This window comes from Passer montanus, unplaced genomic scaffold (genome assembly GCF_014805655.1).
Source record: "Passer montanus isolate IOZ18808 unplaced genomic scaffold, ASM1480565v1 scaffold106, whole genome shotgun sequence".
Classification (NCBI taxonomy): domain Eukaryota; kingdom Metazoa; phylum Chordata; class Aves; order Passeriformes; family Passeridae; genus Passer; species Passer montanus.
The window spans coordinates 311,147-333,599 of NW_024357170.1; the positions used below are offsets into that span (position 1 = coordinate 311,147).

Sequence of the window (22,453 nt, forward strand, 5' to 3'; positions counted from 1 at the left end):
AGATCTTATGTAAATCCCTGCAGATATCTACGTAAGATCTGAAGAAGTATAAATGATACATAGATGAAGTAGAAACGTGACATACAAATGACCTCGTGCAATGCTCCAGTCAAACCTTTAGCACCGAGTGGCTGCCAAGGAAAAGGACCCAGAAAGCAGATCAAGACCCAGTCAGATGATTCAGTCTGGTTGAAGGATTGACAAGGTCAGTAACAAGCAAAATACATTAGCATTTCCTAAACAACCCTGAACCCTCAAAGCCTGCAGAGGCCAGGATCAAACACTATCACAGTGAGCTGCCTACAGCCATGGCACTGGGAGCCACTGAGGAAGAAAAGCAAAACCAGGAGACATCACTTTCTAAAACACAATTAGAAGAATTTAAACATTGCTTGATGGAATGATGCACTGTTCTGTGTAATTGCTTGTTTGATGAAGAGCAGGCAGTTACAGCTCACATTTTTAGCCTTGAATTATTGCCAAACTGAGTTATTTTGTGAGGTAGAACTGAATCAGCAGTTCACTTACAAAAATTAAGCCCTGGAGAATGTGAAACAGTGAAATATTTCCACTCATTAAAGAAGCTATTGGTGCTGATAGTCAGCATATGGACACAGCCCAGAAAGGTGGAATATTTATGTGTCCAAATCACTTTTTCTGAGATTCATCTGATATGCAAATTGGCTACTACTTGATAACATCTCTTAAATTTACCTCCCCCACAGATTTATAGCCATGTCCTAATCACTGCTTTCCACCACAGGGCCGCAGTGCTCATACAACAGTACCTGACTGGGGTTCTTCTCATCCCCCTGTGAACCTTACTCTAAAATCAAGCAGTAAAGACAAAGGTTGTTTCTGCACCAGATACAGTGTTAAAATTTAGGAGTCATTCAGTGGTGCATAGAAGCAAACATCATGGTTGCAGCCCCCTTGCCATGGACACACATTCTGATCCTCCAGAGACAGCATTACTTCAGCCACAGAAAATTACTGCAAGGAACTGATGGCTGGATACTGTTCATGCCAGTGTGCCTGTCCCAAGGGAACAGCAACAGATGCTGTAACATATCTGATTTGTGGTTAAATTCACATCTGACAGTTCTTCATCCTTCAGAAAATAAAAAATTCATGTCCACACATACAAATAAATTACTTTTGAAACATACAGAAGAAAATAATTCGGGACACTTAACAAAGATAATAGTAGTAAGATAATTTACGTCACAAATAAAAATTGTGTGTATTTCCCTTTACAGTGCAAATTCATTCCCCACTGGATAGTATTAGCCTGAGTTGGAATATGTGCAAATTTTAGTTCCAAGACAATTACATGTTTTGGAGCTGATATTTCGCAACTCATCAAAAGCAGAGACCAAAGCTTTTGATGCTTTAAAAGGCAGCATCTCATTCTTCCAAAGAGAATTACAGTACCCCTTTCTAACTTTCACAGATACTGAACCATCAAACTTCACTTTAAATTTTGTCACAGTTGAGAAAAAGCTGTGCAATGTAATTTGTAAGAGTTTCTAAATTTTATTTTAATTTCTTCCCTGTCTCCTTGGAGCCTCTGTGACTACTGGAGAGTAGTTTTAGAAGTGGAACATTACTGATGTAAGTCGAGAATGATGCAAATTTGGGAGTAATCTTAAATCCATGCTAATGAGCCTTTATATCACACCTCAAGTGTGTACCTCTTTCTGTATCTGTTAAATGCTTGCGATCTTGAGAAGGATACATCTTCACATGTATCCCCAACCATGCTATTATTACATTTAGAAATCAGAATCCTTGAGTTTAGAACAGGCAGTAATGAAAAAAAAAAAAACCCAGATAAAAAGAAAAAAGAAGCACATTATCCTATGGAAAAATTTATGAGCACAAGTAAGATCCAACATATTTATTCTTGAAACTCTTCCATGATGACTGACTGTCAGGACCCCAGCTTCCTCCAGCCCTCAAGTGAACCATCTGTCAGAAAAGGGAGTCCTGCCCAGCAGTGACTCGAGTCCAGAGCAGGACCTGCAGGGCCATGGACAGTTTCCTGCTCTCTCCCACCTCTGTTCCCAGTGGTCCCAGTCTGATTGTGCTTCAAAGGTCACAGCTGAACAGGATCACAGGAGCAGATGCATATCCCAGAATGAAACACACCGGATTGGAATAACGCATTTGCTATTGTGGAAATTCCTTTCCAGTGCTATTTTTAATACCCAGTATTAAACATGCTTATAGGTATTTCCGTTTCCAGCACAGTTATTACTATTCAATTGCCATTAATGTAAATGGCTGGGGCTGCTTAATGCCAAGCCATGTGATGAAATTATTTCCTTTCCCATCTGGGTTCCTGTATTCTTAAAAAACCAAAAAAGACACCATTGAGATCACAGCTAAAATGTTCATCCTGATCCCCACCAACAACACACCATTTTGGAAGAAATCTCTGTTTTTAGGATAAAGTACATCACAGGCATTATCCTCTCTATCCTACCTAATGTGTAGTGGATAATACTACAGTTAAAAATATTAATGAAAAATGACTAATGGTAACTAAATGATTCACTTAACTTGGCTCCCTCTGTAATGTATTCTTCATATGACAGGCATTTATTAGCTCTCACTGATGACTCCTCAGAAACCCTGCTATGCACAGAGTGCCTGTCTACACATTAAAACTTAATGCACAGAGCAAGAATTATTGATGTTAGCTCTGTTCTGAAAGAGCATATCAGTAGGATTTTTTTTCCCCCTGCCATGGCTTTATGTTCCTTACCAACTGAATAATCATGGATTTTAAATTTTACTAGATGCTAGTGCTCCCTCTTAATTTTATCAAAATCTTATTTTTCCCTGAACTGCTGGTTTTTTGTGTGACTGGCTTTTTGTTTTTTGGGTGTTTTTTACAGACACACTAAAGTAAGTACACATGTGATGTTTCAAGACTAAAAAAAACAGCTTGGGAATCCTTTTTTTTGTGTGACTGGCTTTTTGTTTTTTTGGGTGACTGGCTTTTTGTTTTTTTGGGTGTTTTTTACAGACATACTAAAGTAAGTACACATGTGATGTTTCAAGACTAAAAAAAACAGCTTGGGAATCCTAGTTCTTGCAAACTGTGTGCTATCTGTATGCCTGGGGAAGCAGCAAGTCTTAATGGACCTTATGTTTTCCTCAGGATTTCAGCACTTGCAAGAACAGTCAAAGGCTGATAATTCATGGAGCCAAACACTGCATGAAGCTGAATACTGCCTTGAACATGAACATACACTAGTCTTCACTTAATTGAATGTATTTATAGGCTCTGACTGAGCAGGAGCTGAGTGCTTTGCTTCTGCACTGATCTGGCCAAGCATCTCATGTGCCAGAGTAACAACTCACTGCATACAGGCCTTCTCCACCCCAGGTGCTGCTGACTGCCCTAAATCCCAGGCCTAGCTTTTAACACTGCTGGGTGCCCACCAAGATGGCTATTAATGAATGATTTAACTGCCTTCTGGAGTCCCTGACTGAAATTTTCAAGTGCCTACATCCTAGGCACTTGGGAATCTCAGAAAACCCGTGGTATCTCAAGTCTTTTGGGAAAACCAACACCAACTGACTATCTCTAATTATCTAATTATTCTAAAACCAATAGATGTTCCCACTTCTTCCTGAGCTAAACAGACCACAGGCATGATACACACCTTTTTAATGGTGCTTGTCCATCACTGAAGGAGATCCTCTGGTCCCCTGGGACGTTTAGCTCTCTTTGGTGCAGCACAGCAGCGGCTCCTGAGTGCCAGCACACACAGGGTCAGGATGGAGCTCTGGAGAGCCGTGTTTGCTGCTGGGGAAGGTGCGTGGGGACCATTTCTCTTCACACTTTAGACAGCTGGACCACAGAGCAGCATTTCCTGCAGCTGGACAGATCCTGCCTGGAAGGATGCAGCTAGAATCTGTCCAAAAGCAAACCTCAGTCAGACGTGTCTGGATATTGCTGTTGCCCTGCAAGGACCTACAGAAGGCACCCAACTGTGGCCGCTTCAGGCCAACCCTCCTCTGCCCTGAGCCTGGTGTAAGCCTCATGCCAGCAGAAAGTGGGCAGAGCGGATGCAGAATGATGCTGCCTGGATTTGGCAGACTAAGACATCTGGACTGCAGTCCTTCCCTACTCGAGGAACTGCATAAAGCCTCCACAGCAACTGGAAAAGGAAAAAAAAAAGCCTCCAAGTCGAGCAGTTGAAGTGCTCCCTCTGTTTCTTTTCCTCTGAGTGGAGACAGAAAAGAAAGCACATTCTAAACTGCTTGAGAGCCTGTACCTAATACTTAACAACCAGAAACCTGGATGAATCACACACTTTTCTAACTGCAGTAACCAGGCTGGAAACTGACTTCAACCTAAGACACACAAGTTTTTACCCTAAGCCTAAATATAATTCCCATTAACAATCTGTGTCACACTGCCTTAATATAAATGGCAGCTTAGGCCAGATTTAGTAAGGGCCTATAATTTTTTAGCTATGTTTCAACAAAAAAAGAGGTCAATAGGTTATTTACCATTATCTAGTTTTAGGTTTGTGAAACTACAAGAATAAGAAAGAAATCAAGCTTGGCTTTTAAGCTCAGGAAAGAATGCCTTTCTGTGCATTTTTCTTTTTAAAATAGCTGAATATGGAAGGAAATTGAATGATTTGTTAAATGGATATGTTTGATAAAGGAATATTAATGCATTTTCCAATAATAAAAGTGAAGGATTCTGTTCCAGATAGATATTCCTTTTCATTTTTATTGCACAGACAGTGCTTGATTACAGTTTAGGAAAATAAACTGAAAGAACAGATGTACTATTTTTTTTAATAGGTAGTCAGAGGGGTATTTCATCCAAGAAGATGCATCTGAGAAGAGTTGGAAGGCAGATGATTCAAAGGATAATTGAAGAATGATATTTGAACAGGTTACATTTGTGCCCTTGGGCATTAAACATAAGAGACTTTTTTAATTCTCATCACAGGAGTTCACATGGCTGAAAAGCAAATGAACACAAGGAATAATTTTTTTTTTCAGAGACATGCAGTTGCTGGTTAGCAAGAAGGGAATTTTCCACAACACTGGGAAATAGCAACATTTTATCTGAAGTTATTTAGAATATGCCAGATGTTATTCAGCTTAATATTCATCAACATTTGTTATGTTATAGTATCATATTTTCAGTAGTTTCAGAACAGAGATCAAAAACATTTCAGGGTAACACAGGCAATAGCAAGAATGTGCAGAAACAGCCCCAGGTGAAGGACTCTGACTCTCTGGCTTTGGGACTCCGATGCAGAGGTCCTCTGCAGCCTGCTGTGACACAGATCACAGCTGGCCCTTGCCTCTGGGAGCTGAGGCTGCTGGTGAAGGCTGTCAGGCAGACACTGGATCAGGTCTACACAAAGCACAAGCGCCTCTGTCCCCTACTCCTGCTGCAAGCTGGGACTCCCTTGTCAGGGCAGAAGGGATACTCAAGGTACATTCAAGATACAACTTTGATGTCAATTTTAATATCAGATTTCAGGAAAAAAAGAGAAAAATTACCCTTCTAAGGGTTTCAGCCCTCACTAATGTGTTCCCTGAACAGCAGGGCAGTCTCTTTAAAACCCCTTCAGGTCTGACATTCCCATATCCTGCTTAACAACAGAGCCCACATTAATACTTTTTAATAAAACCAGATATATCAATTAGCAAATTTCAGTGGAGCACACACCCTACATCCAAATCATTGACATGTTAGTGCATCTTGATTAATGTTGTGCATTTCATGGCAATTGAATTCCTAATGATTAGCCACTTAATTCTAAACTGAAGCAATTACTCTTCCCACTGAAAAATACTTGTTTCAGCTCAAAGCTCAGCAGCTGGAGTAGGGAAAAGCCATCTATAGCCAGTCATGCAAGTACATCTTGTGGAATCAAAACACAGGTTTACCAATGCGTAATTTGTATGCATAACGAAGCACTGGGCCTACAAAACCATCCCTTTTCAAGACTGATACAAAAGCTGTTGGCAGGACTGAGCCCATCCCTAATTCATAGACTTCAGCAGCAGCTGGGGCATGCACACACTCATGGCTCATACATTTGTGCATGAGAAAGCAGTTTGCCCTTGGTCCATGAAGGTCTCCACACAAACACTGGTTCTCCCTGAAGTCATTTAAATGAACACTTCAGACTCTATATATAGGTGGAGGCTGCAGAGACAAAGATATATGCCAGAAAAATGAAATGGGTTCACCTTAAACAATTATACAAAGGAGCAAATACTTGACTTGCCTTCAAGTAAGGGAGGAATTTCAGAGGTACATCACATGGCAGCTGTATAGTTTTGGTAGATGCACAATTTACCTTGTAACCAGTAATTACACTTGTCATTTTCTATGATCGAAACACTATGCAGACAATAATTATACCAGCAATGTGCCCCTGAGAAACAGGTAAACAGGCAGAACTGCTACAGGCATTACAAGTGTATCAGAGACACAACGATCTGATGACAAAAAGCACTAATGGCAGAACCAGTATTAGGATGTGTGGTGTGCTGATGGTGCAAACCAGCTCAGGCACTGGCTGAACATCCTGCAGCACGGCAGGAACAAGAACCACGCCTTGCCAGGCTGCTGCTGCAGTGACCCTGGTGTGGTGCTGATTACTGTACAATCATTTAGATGGGGATTCAAGGAAGGCTTTAGTGCTGCCACACTCAGACACAGGCTGCAGTACGCAGGGCTGAGTATCGCTGAACAGACGGGAGTTCTCCAGGAACAGTTGCTCAGTGTAGTATTTATAACACAATCAGAGCTGCTAACAGTGTGAGTGGAGCATTTCCCTAAGTGTCTGAAACTAAGGGACTGTCCCTAAGGCAAACTAAGCCACGGAGGAGTCTTTCTGCTGACTTCAGTAGCCACTGAATGAGACTCTTCTTACGTGTGATACAAAGAGCTGCTCTGACATCTGGAAAAAGATCTCTGTTGACTTTCAAAATGCATCAGGCCATGTCATCACCTATATGCTGACTCGCCATACAGTACAGTATTTAGATTTCTTATTCCAGGTGGACTTTGCAGTGAAACACACTCTAGCACTTCACTGTGTAAGAGACTGTGTAAGAGACCCAAGGCTGATGCATATGACAGTGAAGATTCACGAGGGAGTGAGTTATTCCAGGAGACCACTGTGATGTCCAGGAGATGTTACTTGGTGGAAAGTCAAAAACTGCTTCTCAGAGTTAGTTTTACAAAATAAAACAACAGTGGCTGACAAGTGTAATAGATATGTAACTCCCAATTTCCAAATCAATGCACTTTCAGTGTCTGCAACTGCAGACTGAGCCCTTGCCTTTAGTTTAATCCTTGTTTGGCCTCTGCAATTACCCTCCATGCCCTATTTCTCCAAGACAGAACCCATGTGAAGAAACCACAGTCCCACATAAGTATGTTTTCTAAGGATATACACACTGTCCAAGCCCAGTTGCATTCAGATACTTTCCTATCCCCTGTTCTTATTCCTCAGGTCTGATGTGTCAACATGCAAAAGAATAAGAGAGCAAAAGAAATCACAACAGCAACCATCTGGTGGGGCCTGGTGAGTGACCCAAGTTAGTGACCATCCACAGTTCTGCGACAGGTCAACTGGAAACACACACCAGTATCTACATACTCTGCATAAAGCCATCTGCACAAAGCAAGACTCATTTCAATGTACAGCTTCCAAAGCAGGAACAGCTTTAGCAGGGAAGAAAGCTTTTTTGGGTTATTTTTGGATGCGGACATCATGTTGAATACATGGATTTTTATCATGTTGGTACTTACACAAGAACAACTTGTTAGTGACACAACAGATCTTGAACCCACACAACTGCAGGAGAGCCTTTAATAACAGATGACAACACTTGGCCAGTGGCGGGATAAAGAGATTCAGTGTCTTAGCAGATGATACCTTCTGACTTACTTCTTTAGCCACAGATTTAATTACACCGATGTCATGAGAAGCAAAAATAAATTATTCATTAAACCTGCCTAAGAAATCATTCTTTTACCCCATGTATTTTGTTTCAAGATCATTTACACTTGGGTAAAAAGGCAGTTTTCTTCCTTCCGTGTCAATATTTTATATAGTAACTCACTTAACAGCCCAAGTGAAAATTGAAGTGGGTCTCTCAAAGAGGACCAGCACATGATACTCTGTGCAAGGCACCAAGGTGATACTTGAAGATTCCACCAATCTTCCCGTGACAGATCAGTGGCTGTGTGAGTGAGGGATCGTAAGGGATCAGGGAGAGATCTGTTACATCCTTTTGAAAACAAACCCCTTCAATGCATTTACATCTCAGTGTCCCATGACTTCTTTAGTGGTTGTTGGAGGTGAAACCATAGGTCTCGCACTACTTGTTTTCTAGTTCCCTCCATTTTCATAAACACCTGACCTGTCATTACTTCAGTGACACACTTTCATGTTACTTCTACCGGCAAACAGATAAAATTTTTCTTTTACCTGGTTTGCTTTTGCACTAGTTGCCCAAAATAAACAAATAAACAAGAGTGCAATTTTCAGAGGGAGAAGTGTCTCCAAGTCATTCTTTCACTGTGTGGCTCCACCACTTTCTGACAAAGCCAAGACCATAAACCTGAGCAGTAATTAATGTAAAAAGTATACTCATTTTTGTAAGACAAAAAATAGGAATGGGAGAGGGAGACTGAGCAGAGCTGAAGTCTGAGGAGGACTGAAGCTGAGAAGGAGACTTCAGGACTGGAGGAAATGGCAGGAAGGAATGGAAAGAACAGAGAAGTAGGTCTTGGCGAGAGGACAACCTTACCCCCCTACACACAGCTGCAAACTCAGCAACAGTTTATCACCCCAAGTTTATATGAAATAAAGAAGATAAAAGCAGCTGCGGAGAAAGCAGCAGGATCATTCCTATCCCTCCAGTGAGGCACCCTGCACAGAGTAACTGAGCCCCACGAGGCTGTTTGGGAGCTGGACGTGCTCCCTGTGTGTGCCGCGCTCCTCCATCACTCTGTCAGTGCAGAGCTGTCTGTGCTGTGACATTTCCTACCAAATACACACAACCATGCATCTGTGCATGCACATTGCATTCGTTTTTAGCATTACCCCAGAACCCCTGAGTTCCTGCCAGAGTCCATGCCCTACCTGAGCTAGAAAATGTGCAGAGACAGAGACAAAAGCATCTCTGCAGACTCCTGACTGTGCATCAGGCAGGGAGCTTCTTCAGATGAAGACTCAGATTAGCAGAAAATCATGCACAAATGAGAGTCTCATAGAAGGAGTGAGAAAAGCCTACAGATCCAGGGCTTACTCCCATAGTGACAGTGTGCTCCTGCCTGGAAAATGCAGTGTGAAAGGATTTGTTTCCGGGCTGTAAATACATGGCATTTAAGAATAAGAAAGTGCATGGATATGCTTTTTTAGGTCCAAAGTTATGGAAATTAAAGAACGAAAAGCCTCTCCTGTGCTCAGAATACTGACTTTTGGCTATTACTTTACAGACAGATGTCACTGGCACAACAATCTCTTACAGAAAGAAAACAGTGCCTAATATTGCATATCTCACCTTCCCCACAGGAGCCTTCATTCAATTTACATTATGTAAGATGTTACACTTTTGGAGAAGTACCAGTGATTTCAGCTTTTCCTTACTGGTTGAACTAAACATTTATTTTCTCCTTCAGCCAAGCTTTTTATGAATATTTAATGTATCAAAATGAACTGAAAGCTACCACTATGCATCTGCTCTCCAGATCTTTCATCCATCTATTGTCAGCCAGGTTCAGTTCACAAAATATGACACTAACTGCATTGCTATGTAAATACAACTCCTTCAACCACTATTTCATAAGTAAAATATATGCGAGGCAAAAGCCAAGTCTGACTTGAACAGATGAAACTGTTCCCTCCTAGCTATAGAGATGTCTTTGTTACTTGGGCTCCTGATGTCAGTTCCCCATGCCAGCTTGTACGTTCATCTTCTGTCCTCTAATTGAATTAATATTCACTTCTTCTTACTAATCCCCAGATGCTTGTCTGAAATTACCTAAGACACAGCCCACATTCACATGGAGGAAAGATTTATATTAAGGCATGAATTTGATAGCTACAGAGGTTGTTAATTTGCTGTGCAGCCAGGCAATCTGACTGTGGGTACATTGTGATTTTTTACTGTTCTTTTAAAATTTGGATGTAATGTTTTGCTTTTAGCCCCGTACTGGACAACACTCAATATTGTTCAGATGTGATTTAAGGTTGAAAATAAAGGAACACTCCTTCCTGGATTTTCCAGGCACCAGAAATACCTATCAGTTGCAATGCACTGTAAATTTTCCAACTCTCTTTGGTTAGGCTTGTATTTATTATGTCACTACCAGGGGAAAAAAAAAAAAAAAAGAGAAATCTTTTTGGCACAAGACCCTCAGTATTTTCTAGTGCAATAGAATGTGTGGAATGATGAAAAGACAGATGAAAAAATACTCACAAATACAGCTCCTTTCTGATCCCCTGGATAAGATATTTTAATTTGAAGTTTGGCCTCTTTAGACCTTAGGAGTTTTGCCATCAATTTTCAACAGATCAAGTTTCACTTTTATCCCAAGGTTATAAATTGATAGAAACATCTACACTGATAGCATGCTGGAAAACCTGGAATAAAAAGCTATTCCTCCTTCCAAAGCAACTGCACAAAAGAATCACTGTGAAGGAAATAAAATTTTGTTTTCATTCTGCCCCCCGCATTTTGCCATTGCCTCATGAACATAGGATGATTCAAATACAAGATCCCATCCACACTAGAATATACAACTGCAAGAGGTAAATAAACCAAGAATGACCTCCTTGAGTGGCCTCAGTGTGATAGGTACTACGTTATTTATAGAGGAAAAAGAGACATATACAAAGACTTTTTTTGTTGCATTCAAATGCTGTATTGGTATTGCCTTATAAAAATATTTTTTTCTTACTTTTCTTTCCACACCTGTTCAATACGAGTAAGAAGCAAGGTCTGAAAACTAGTGAATAAAAGCAGTTTAAGTGTGGCTGCCCAGATGATGATTACTGAAACAACCAATCTTTCAGTCTAATAATTAAACAAACAAATGTAAGGACAACTCCAACAACCAGCAGCTGGGTGTTTGCCATGCATGGGGCACATGTCCTCTGTTTGCAGGGATTCAGACCCCAGTTCTGTGAGAGCACCCTGAACACTGGCAGGAATAGCCCAGGACCCTCCAGTTTGTACTTTGGATTCACTGAACTGTTAATTTCCGCTGTCACAAGGGTTTGATGTCACCAAACAAGACTGTCAGGGCAAGGCAGAATTTCCTCCTTGTTTTACTAGATCAACAGACAAGCACACAAGGTCTTAAATCAGCTGTGGCTGTTATTCTATTATATCCTCAGATCATCCTGACAGAGGCTTAATGCAGAGCCTGCCAGCCTGAAATACTGCTAATTTCTTCTGCTGAGTTTCAGAACACATGACAGCATGAACAGGAGAGACTGAAGACACTCTCTGCACTGTGTCACCTGGATATGTGACCTGCCCGGTCTGGGATGCACAACTGGAATCACCTCAAGTCCATCATTGCCCACACACACCCCCCTGTGAGATGAACTCCAAGCCAACCCAAGTGTTCACCACCTACTACAACTGGAAGAACACAGCCCAAATTGCATTCAGCCATTCACAACCACTGTATTTTCCAGCTGACCTTTCTGCTCAGCCCTGTCCATAACACCATGGAGAGCAGACTCACTCCAGGGGAAGCCACCTCTTGTAGTGCACTAAGTATGGATTGGACTGCAGCACCTGGCTTGACCCACCTTACACTTCCCCACAAACTTCAACTACATGAAAACTTCCTTAGAAAGTGTCCTTAAATAATCTGTGCTTGATTTGATGATTTACACACTTGTACAAAAACTCTACAGCCTGTCTCCCCACAGTACCATCAATTTCCTTACTGTAGGAATCCCAAAAGGCACACTGGCTCTTGAAGCCACATCTTTCAAAGGGCAGTGTGGTATGTTAATCTTGCTATGTCTGTGGCATTCACAGAGAAACATTCCTGAATTTCTCTGCATAAACAGACGAGGAGATTATTGTAATTTTACTGAAGAAAGCTTTGGTAAGGTGCAGCTTATTACATTATTGAGGTTAATTAATATTGTACAAAGTGAAAAAGTGAATGAATAGTACACATTGATATTACATACAATATCAATGGATATTACAGACCATTTTATACAACTTGAGGTTCTGCATCAGATACAGTTAAGTCTGCAAAAATGGAACTTGTGGAATCTAATCTCCTGAAACTAATTGCAAACTTACCAACTTCTTCTGCCCCACCTTAAAATTAAAGTAAAGAAGAATTACAAGTACCAGTAGACAGACTGTATGTCTGTGTTCTCTGATTTTCGTAGTTACATCTATTGGGATACATTACAGTCCCCCGGGGGAGAGAGAGGTTACAGCTGGGCTCTCAGGATTTAAAGAGAACATCTGGCCCTCTCACAAGTGGGCAACAACTCTGCTGCAGTTAAGAAACTTCTTCTACTAAAAAAAGAAAAATACCCAACACAGGGAAAAGAAGGCAGATGTTTAACCAAACACAGCTGCCTTCCTTCACACACCTGAGAAAGCTGCCCCAAAACTACTAGCACTAGAAACAAGCAAGAGAGGCTACAGTTTACAAGGACTAGTCTATAAACACTGGGACACAGCAACTCAGCCAGTGATGCTGGAGCACTTGGATGGTTTCGGATGCTTGGAGCACAGACAGAAAGGAGACACTCTGCTCTGCAGAGACCAGGAGCAGAAATCTGTGCTCATTACAGACATCCTCCCACTGCCCTTTCCTTCCTCCAAACCGCCATATCCTCCTGCATTCTGAAGTAGGATTACCCAATTTTTCAGGTCCAAAACTTAAAAATGGGGAGGAAAAATAAGGAATTTCCTGCAGAGAAGAGGCAGGCGAGGTGTCCAATCTGAGTATTACTGAGTTCAGAGCAAGCATTTGACTGAACCAAGAGGGTTCAGGTCTCCAGAGGTCTGAATGGAGACAATTAAACACAAAAAGCCACTGAATGGCACCAGGTCAGAGTGCTGGAGTCCAGGTCTTCTCTCCACCCATCTGTCCAAGTGCTTGCCTAACAGAGCCCACACATTGCATACAGATAATTTTGAAAAGTTGTGCTATCCTCTTTCACCTCCACCACATAAAACCCTTTTGGTTTTGACCACTTTGCTTGTATTATTAAACCTTTCCTCTCATACTTTTATGCCTCCAGAAATCTTTTATACTAAAATTCACATGCTCTCAGAAGAATAAAATACAAATCAAGGACTGGAGAAATTAATTTTATTTTTTTCCTATCTGAGGAATCTGAGTTACTTTGAGTAAAACTATTTTCTTTCATTTCATGCAGGTAACAAGTCTTTTACTAAACACAGGTGCCCAAAAATTCATCCCAACACACTGCAGGAACTTGAATGAGCATGTCCTGTGGATAATTTTAGCCTTGAGTGCAGGTAGTTACTGTACATACTTGTCTGATTAATTCCTCTTGACTTACAAAGGTATCCATCATGTCACAGTGAATGATCTATGAAGCACACCATACCTGAAACCTTCCCCTCCCCAAGTCATTTCCTCAGCATCTGAAACCAGCTCTTATCATTTGTAATCAGTAATTTATAACAAAGCATTCTCACCAGTGCAGTTTTTCTGCGAAGGTTAATGTAATATTTCATCCCAGGCCAGCTGCTGTTTTATGACTTCCAAGCACAACAGTAAGTAATGTCTCTGCATAAGAAGTCATCCACGGAGTAAATCAATTATCTCCTCTTTCATCAGCAGGCATTTTGCTGCAGCAAATGAGGCTAATTACATATGAAGTTGTTGTTTACCAACAGGAGCAGGTACCTAAAGTTTGGCATTGCACATCAACTGTTCTTCCTTATGTCTCCATGCTGTACCTTTCCCATTATGGGGTTTTTAATCTATGATCAATCAAATACTGTGATTATGAGCCATATTTACCATGCTGTTATCATCTGCACAGATTTGCCTACAAAGATCAGCATCAACCACACAACATGCGTTTTCAGTACTGGTAGAACTTTTGGGCCACTTCGTGCCCTCGATAAGGACACATACATATTTATGACTCAGTTGCAAAGCATCAATAACTTCTAATATACTGTTCTTTAGATAAACTCTATTTCTCATATTCAAAAGTTCACTTCCCAGGACAGCTATATGGCTGTCTCAAAGAAGAAATCTGAAACCTAGAACATATCGACATGAAAACTGGAGAAAAAACAATGGATAGCACTGGTGCACAGTGCCAGTATAATTTTCTTCTATTACTGGAATTGGCAAGTAACTCTAGAGATCTACTTTTTTTTTTTCCCTTTCTGACTGATATAGTAATTGCCAGTCATCTCAGGCTTTTCTTGCATGACATAGCTGACAAAAACGCAAGTATGACTCAGGATGCTCATGACCCACAGGTTGTGCTCTGGAAGAGTATAATGAGTTTTTTTATCTTTCTAGTAGTCAGTCACTTGCTGCTGAAGACAAACCACCAGATGAATTGGACATTTCAATGACCCACTCTTTGGCTGCTGTGTTCCTGAGAATGAGGAGCCAGAGCGCACTGAAACAAACTGCACAGTGCTCAGAGCCTCAGGCACACCAAAGACAAGAAGAACCAGGTCCTAAGCACTGGAACCTTTGTATCAAAGTGCTGTGGAGGATGTGTACACAAAGCTCAGACCACAAAACTCACCACAAACCTCTGTCCAGGAATGGGTACAGCCCCCAGAGTCATCCTAGGGAGTGGAAATCAATTGAAGGTAGCAAACTACAACCCAGGTGGGCGATGTGGGCTGAACTAGGCTGGGATTTACTGGTGCTATCCAGGCAGTCTAAGCCACAGATAATCATAGGGCAGCTCCCAAAAAGCAGCATTTGTGGCCTGAAGAGACTGAGGATGTATAAACACTGTCTGCAAGGCAACAGTTCACTTACTTCCCTTCTCCTGATGGGAAGGAGAGAAGGGGGGAAAAATAGAATAAAATAAATGGGTCATTTTGGAATGACTGCACCAAACCAGTTCAATACAATTTTATACTGCAAAGGCAACAAACACATGGTCTACAGCTCTGACTCACCAGTTTTAGCAAATTACTAGACCTGGCTTCAGCTACACCAGAAGCAGACACCTAGAAATACCTCTCCTTGACAAAAAGAAATTGGCAGAGTGACCTTTAGCAAAACAGTTAGGTTGATTAATGAATTAAAGTTAGACAATGTCAATTTCAAACTAGAAAGTAAAACAAAGTCATCCTTGGATTTGGATCCTGATGGATAAAGAACTTTATCTCTTCTGTGTTCCTCTCAGAAATCTAGACAGTTAGACTAAGCAAGTGCTACTTGCATTTAATGAGAATTAAATGTTAATCTTGACAACTAGAACACCAAAATCTAACCTTAAAGGTGCAATTATTTCTCATTCCTCTAACATTTCTATTTTGGTTTGAAACTTCTTGTAATTCAGTAGCACACCCTCTGTACCAAAGAGATCAATGTTAACCATGAAATTGTAAGCAGTGTTACCCAATTCTGAACTTCTGGTGACTCCAGCTCATGCACTGACCTACAATTATCTGTTATTCTTGGAGCAGTGGGGCTGTACAAAGCCATGTAAATTACAGGACACAGTTGTATATGTTGTCTTCTAAGAATATGTCTTGCAAGTATTTGTTTCCCCACATTCTTAAATTCCTGGGGTTTCATATGCAATAAAACCCCCACAAAATCTACCCAAGATAAAATGCGAGCTTGTGTCACATTCCTGCAGGGCCCTTCATCTGCATTCAGTTACATCTAGATTCTCTCCTTTGCCATTTGGTGTGTGATTGAATCCTCTTTCTCTTTCCATTTATAATTATGTGGCTTTTTAATAAACTCATTAAATAAACAATCCATTTCAGCCCTCAAAATTTGCCACTGGTATCTCTGCAGCTTCCTACTAAACCTCCGCCTTAAAAGGAAAGGCAAAACAACAGATAATAAGGTCTGAGACGTGCTGCACATCGCCTGCCGTGTATGAGGAGACCACAGCCTGGAAATCCACTTACTCAATGTAAATCCAGTTTGGTTATATTGACTTTCCTTTCCCTCAGGGTATATTAGTGCTCATGAAAAATCTTGCAGTGAAAGCCCTAGAGAAGAAATCTTTTGTCCACAGACAAATGCACTTCCCATTTTCTGCTTTATTACCACAAGCAAAAGAGCAAATGTGTTATTCTTACTTTTCCAATAATCACAAGGCCAGACACCCAGCTAAGGCATAAATCCCACATGGGCTTTGTCATGGACACTTTCTCAAGTCCTAATTCAAGTGCTATTTCTACCCACTTGTCCTCTCTTTCTCCACTCAACATAGGGACAATTATGATTAACCCTCTGAAAATCTGACTACAATCCTAACATTCAGCTCCTACAAACCACCAAATGACCCATTCAGTCACTTTCAGATCATTGCTACATTTGAATTTCCTAAAGCCCAATCATTCTTTCGGTCTTTTTTTTTTACTGTTATTATTTTTTTTCCTTCTCTTCTTTTTCCCTTTCCTTTCTCTTTCCTTTTCACAATCATTCATAAGGCCAAAAAAAGATTCAAGAGACAAACGATGGCATCTGCAAACAACTCAAGTAACTCCATAGAAGGAAACAACAGGCCAGGATCAGAGAGGCTGTGATATGTCAACATATTAAATAACAACAGTCAAACTCTCAGCTGGTGGATATCAACCTGTCTCCATCTGGTTTTATGAGGGCAGTGCAACTTGATATTAAACACCGAGTAGAAAAACCTGATTCATGTTAAACTACAGCAACGGAAATCCCACTGAGTATTGACCCTAGCAGACACCTATTTCAATCAATGACCAACTCCCATTTCCCCAGGCAGGGAACAGCCAGGAGCACACAGAATGCAAGGCAGAATGGGCCCTTAATACATCTCAAATTTGAAGTTTCCTACACTTTAAAATATCACAGCTACACCTAGCTTGCAGTAATCGAAAAGCATAGCTTCAGGGCATCTTTCAGTGGTCTAAGTTTGGTGTTTAAATTACACATATGACTTTGAACTGCAAGTATTTGCTCAATCAGCTCTGCTGCTGCTCTGGGGCAGCTGAGCGTCAGAGAGTTTCCGTGAAGGCACACACAGCCACTGGCACCCAGGAGAGAAACATGGATTCACAACATCAGGAGTCCAAAAGGTTCTGATAGTCAGAGGTTAAAAATCTGTTTTCATCGCCTAGATTAGTAAGAGAGATTTTGGCCAAAAATGTCTTTGCAGAATCAAAGATTGGTTTGGGCTGGAAGGAACCTCAAAGATCATCTTGTTCCAACTGCCATGAGCAGAGACGCCTTCCACAAGAGCTTCCATCCAGCCTGGCCTTGTCTTCTTGCATATTTATTATATATTTGACTTCTGAGCTGACTTTACAAAAGACTGATTGCATCTGCTTCAGCAAGGAAACATGAGAGATCTGACCTCCATCCCCCCAATCTTGCAAGTACAGGTGAACTCTTGAGAAACAAGCACCCTCCTGCCAAAATATACAACAGTGTCTAATCTGCCACCTTAAGAGAGGTGAGACAGAAGTCTCTTTGGGCACAAATGGAAAAAAAAAAATGAACCATATATCTGATGAAGCATTCTAAGTGTCATCTCCAACCTGTTATTTCCTCTGGCAGCCTCAACTCACTGCCTTTTCTTGTTACTGTTTTCCCAGATTGCATACACTCATTTGTCTGTCCCTCTGGTACTGAGGGCAGCATGCAAAGTCCCTTCCAAAAAAATCAAGTACCAACTGAAATCATGGAAAGAAACAAAAATTAAAAGCTTAATAAAATTGGTTATCAGCAAGCTGATGGAAACACTTCTGCATTAAAAACTTCAATAACATCAATAACAATAAACATCTTTAGTTTACCATCAGCTGCCAGAACTGCTGCACTCCCTCAAGCATTGACATTGGCTGGCTCAGCCAATGGTGAGCCCAGAAAAGGATGCTAATGGTTCACTTGATCAGGGTACACAGAAAGGAAGGAGCTGCTAGCTATGTCCCCTGCTTCAGGAAGCTCAGGAAATCTTTTCAGTTGTCCAAGTTTGCAAGGGCTCTGGGATTATGGCCCTTCAGTGGATGGGGATGTTTCTTTCCTACAGCTTGGCCTTTAATAATGTTAAAGGGCAAAAGGTCTTGACTGACACATAGCAGACCGCAGAGAGACTAATTATTCAGCCAGTCTCTTCTCCCTTACCTGCTCCTCTTGAACATCTGCAATGAGTCTTTAAATTTGACCTGCAAATGCTAACAGCTTTCCTTTGCAGCACTGGATTGTTCCTCTTCGGGGCTCCTGCATGCGCTTCCCATTTATGCAACACTGACTCCCATAATGGTCAATAAAGGGCGGTATAACAGTATGACAAACCTTACGTTCCCAGCCATGCCCAGAATTCAAATTGAATTACAAAGTCAGCCTGTGTTCATAAAAACAACTTTAACTAGCAAATGGAGGTTTACTGCACTTCATAACAGATATCACATATTTTTGGGTTGCTGTCAATTCTTTATGTAAATACTTTAAATCCCTCAGACTTCGTTTTGCACACTATGTAGCGATCAAATAGTATTTAAAACATTTATTGCCTTGTTAAATCTAACAAGTTAGATTTACTGGGATAGTCACTTTCCCTAATAGCCAATTTTGTAAAACTCAATCTATTCATTGATGGATAAATATATAATAGGCGGTTGTTAAGCTTTAATAAATATTTTTAATAGTCAGCTGGCATTTTCTCTCAATGGCAGCACTTCCTCTCAGCTGCCAACAGGAAATGCCTCTCATCAGTGTGCCAATTCAACCCACATGTAGGGAATAAATTGATCTAGAGGAGCAAACAGGAGCATGAACTTCAGGTAGTTTTCTTATGCTGCTTGTCACAGGAAGAGCAATAACTGAGGTTATTACTCTGAGGTCCTGAGCTGTCACCAAGACAGTCAGGTATTGAACAGCACACAGTGTAAGCAAGAACATGAGCTACAGTGTTTGCCTAGACTCTGTACAAGCCACGGACCAGGAGAAGAAAGGCAGCTGGCTATCTAAAAGTCATATAAATGATATTCAGGTATTATTATGGGAATTTACAGTCTTACTGCGCTCCTTGTCTCATGCAGGTCATGTCACATACTCTTACCCCATCCTGCCAGTCCATTGCATCAGCTTCTAGCTAGGTACCATTTTAAGGCTTTTAGGTACCTAAGAAAATATTTTGGAGGAGTTCACATCATTGAAACTAAAAACTTTTAAAAATCAGGCTTTTAACTCAAACTGTAGAATGTTATAGTAAAACCTGCAGGTACCAGGATCAGTTCTCCCCAATGAAGGCAGTTGTTGCATGTAAATAAGAAAACACCAAAATATCATCAAAAGAGACTGCATTTATATGCTGAATTGGAAAGCGTAATTATAGCCACAAGACACTCACCTGGGTGGGATTATACAGTTCCTGGAGTGGGCTCCTGGATCCTTTTCGACAGCAAATGTCCATCCCAAATGGATTTCTACGCATTACTGCAAGGGGAAATTGAAATTAGTACAGGTTAGCAACACTGGCTAGCAGAAAGCAATTGCAATACCTGCAGCAAGAAAAGATTTTCTGACAGATCATAGGATTCTAGACAGTGTTGTCACTTAACTCCTGATTTTCCTTTCCCTAGAAATTGTCTAAGAGCTAAATTCCTTATCTATTGTGGAAGTCACTGAAAATAAAATCCCCTTATAAAAGTTGTTATGCAACAACTCTCAGTTTGGATGCACAAAAATTCAAGCATGGGGACCAAAGCAACACAATTTTCAGCAGTGCCAGACACCTGCTTGTCTGATCATCAGGAAGGAGTCAAATGGATTCCTATGATCAGCACCTCTGAGAGGCAATGGCTCAGCCTCTCTCAGACTAAACACAGATGTATACAGGAATCTCATATTAAATTGCATGATTTTAAAGCTTTTGGCCTAACTCTTCTGTTTCTCCCAGAACAGATACTAATCAGTACTCAACATACATACAATCAAACACCGCTGCCCTTCTTACCACAATTTTGCTTTACATATTATAACTGGAAATTTGACTGATCCACAGAACAACATGCACTGTGTTATACCATGAAAGACCAGCTGGCTTTCAAACCAAAGGCTTTGTCAAAGATCTGATCAAGGAGCATTTTGGATGACAAATTTTTCAGGAGAGCTATTGGCCTGAGTCCCAGCAGGGATGCTGACCATCAGCTTCAAGTTAGACCTCTGTGGCCATAAAACTCTTAAGACGACATTCAGCTCCACCTTCTATAATCAGGAGGAAAACAAGAGCTTGCTGTGCTTCTTATCTCACATGGCCCACATCATCCTCTGCTAACACTCTCCTGCCCCCATCTCACCCTGGGAAATAGAGAAGGAGCATCAGGCTGTCAGACACCCGCATCCGGCATTGCAGCAAGGAAAGATTTGTCTCATCAACATTTGATTAAGACATAACCAAAAAAAAAGGCAATAAGAGATGTTCCTGCTGGGAACATCATGTTATGCCAAGTCAGGCATGCTTTTATCATCTCTTGCCACATTTTGTAACCAGAAGCTATTGAAGTGTCCTAGAACAATGAGCTGCACTGCCTGCAGACATGCTATCGTAGGCTTCAAGCCAAGTCAGAGAATAAGTCCAGTAATGCTTTAATACTGAGGCCTAAGATCATAATTGATACACCAAGTAATATAAACCACAGAAAACTGCATATGGTCCAATCTAGAAACATAACTGATTCCTTCATTCACTCAATATCTATTTTTCAACAGGAGGTAATTATCTAATAACATGCTGGGTTTCTTTTTTCCTAAGCAGACAGATTCCACGGGTCTTGTGGCAGGAGGCAGACATACTCAGTAAACTGGCTTCAATTTTCTTCACAATTAGGACAGTAATGTTAGTAGAGGCAATAATTTTCTTTTACACATTTAAACACCTGATTAAATTATGAACATTTTTAGTTATGCAGACAAGTACTGTGATTCCTCCTTTGCTGTGCTAATGTGTCTTTTTAAAAGATAATTTACAATGTGTTTTAAAAAATTAAAAATTAAAAATTAAAAAATGTTTCACAGTAACGTCAGCTTCCAAAGCCTGGAAGTGGTTTTAGGAAGAAAATTTTGAAATGAGGATGTGAGATATCCAACAGCTAGTCTAACTACAGAGCTCCTGTCCACCTTATCCCCCCTCCATGCTCTTGTACCAGAACTGTGTCCAGAGAAACTTTCAAAATAATTTTGTAGCCCCTTCCTCAATAAAGAAACCTTTCCAAAATGAAGCCTTCTACTCAAGGGCAAAGCACATTAAAACACCACAGCAGGGGGAAAGGGAGAGGGGAAAATTTTAGTGTATCTAGCTCATTAGACTGTGATTAACTAAGGTCCTGCAACACTGATGCTTTGTTCTAAATTGAGGAATAACAACAATTCTAGTGTGGTGTTCCCTAACTTGTTATTTCACTTTTAATTTCCATTAAATACAGTTAATAGTACAGTGCATAAGTGTATCCATTCCTTCCTATTTCTCTCAGCCAGCAGGTATCAACACTTTATATGCAGCAGTAACAGCAATAAAGATTAAATTATTTACACAACATGAAAGATTTGTTTCTAGATGTAAACAGACAGTAGAAAAAGCTATCTCCCCAGCAAAAGCTAAATGCTAATGTAGAGCCTTAATCATAGAGGCAATTCAACCTATTTTATACTCTCCAGTATTACTTAATTTGTTTTGTTTTTGTCAATAAAGCCTTTAAAATCAGACTGTGGGGTTAGCATAGCAACACTGCACTTGGTTTCCTATTTATTGATGCCAGGAACAGCACTCCTGCTACAATTGTATACAGCACATCTATGCACATCTGGAAAGTACTTGTGCCTGGAGTTTTACTGCAGCACCAAAATAAAGGTGAATACTCCCCTTTCCTCAGCAGAAATCCCACCTGCACTGTTTGTACAACTGTCCTCAAGTGAATAACTATCAGGAACGTTTTTATATAGTTCAAAACACTTTCTGGCATGTCTGTGGGCACACTTACCTCTCAGGGCTCCTACAACATGTTTTCTACTGTCTCAGATTCTCTGAGGCAGTGCTTCATTATGCCAATGACAAAACCTTTTGGGCCTGAACTTCACATGTAGCAATCTGCAGTAAGAACTGTAGTATGGAGGGTAGCTGCAGCTCTACTAATTTTAACAATACTTTTGCTAAGGATCCGTCACACCATTGTGGAAGTGAAAATTAAAAAAATCAAGCCCCTTATCCTCACCAAA

At 40.7% G+C, this 22,453-nt stretch overlaps 1 protein-coding gene across 1 annotated transcript in view; it reads right to left on the minus strand.

Moving 5' to 3' along the window:
• The window catches only part of CHST11 (carbohydrate sulfotransferase 11), a 156,774-nt gene that overhangs the window by 71,420 nt on the left and 62,901 nt on the right, over positions 1 to 22,453 (minus strand). The window contains exon 2 of the mRNA XM_039721026.1: positions 19,590 to 19,675. Coding sequence (XP_039576960.1) covers positions 19,590 to 19,675 — 86 coding nt within the window. The remainder of the gene's footprint in view (positions 1 to 19,589; positions 19,676 to 22,453) is intronic.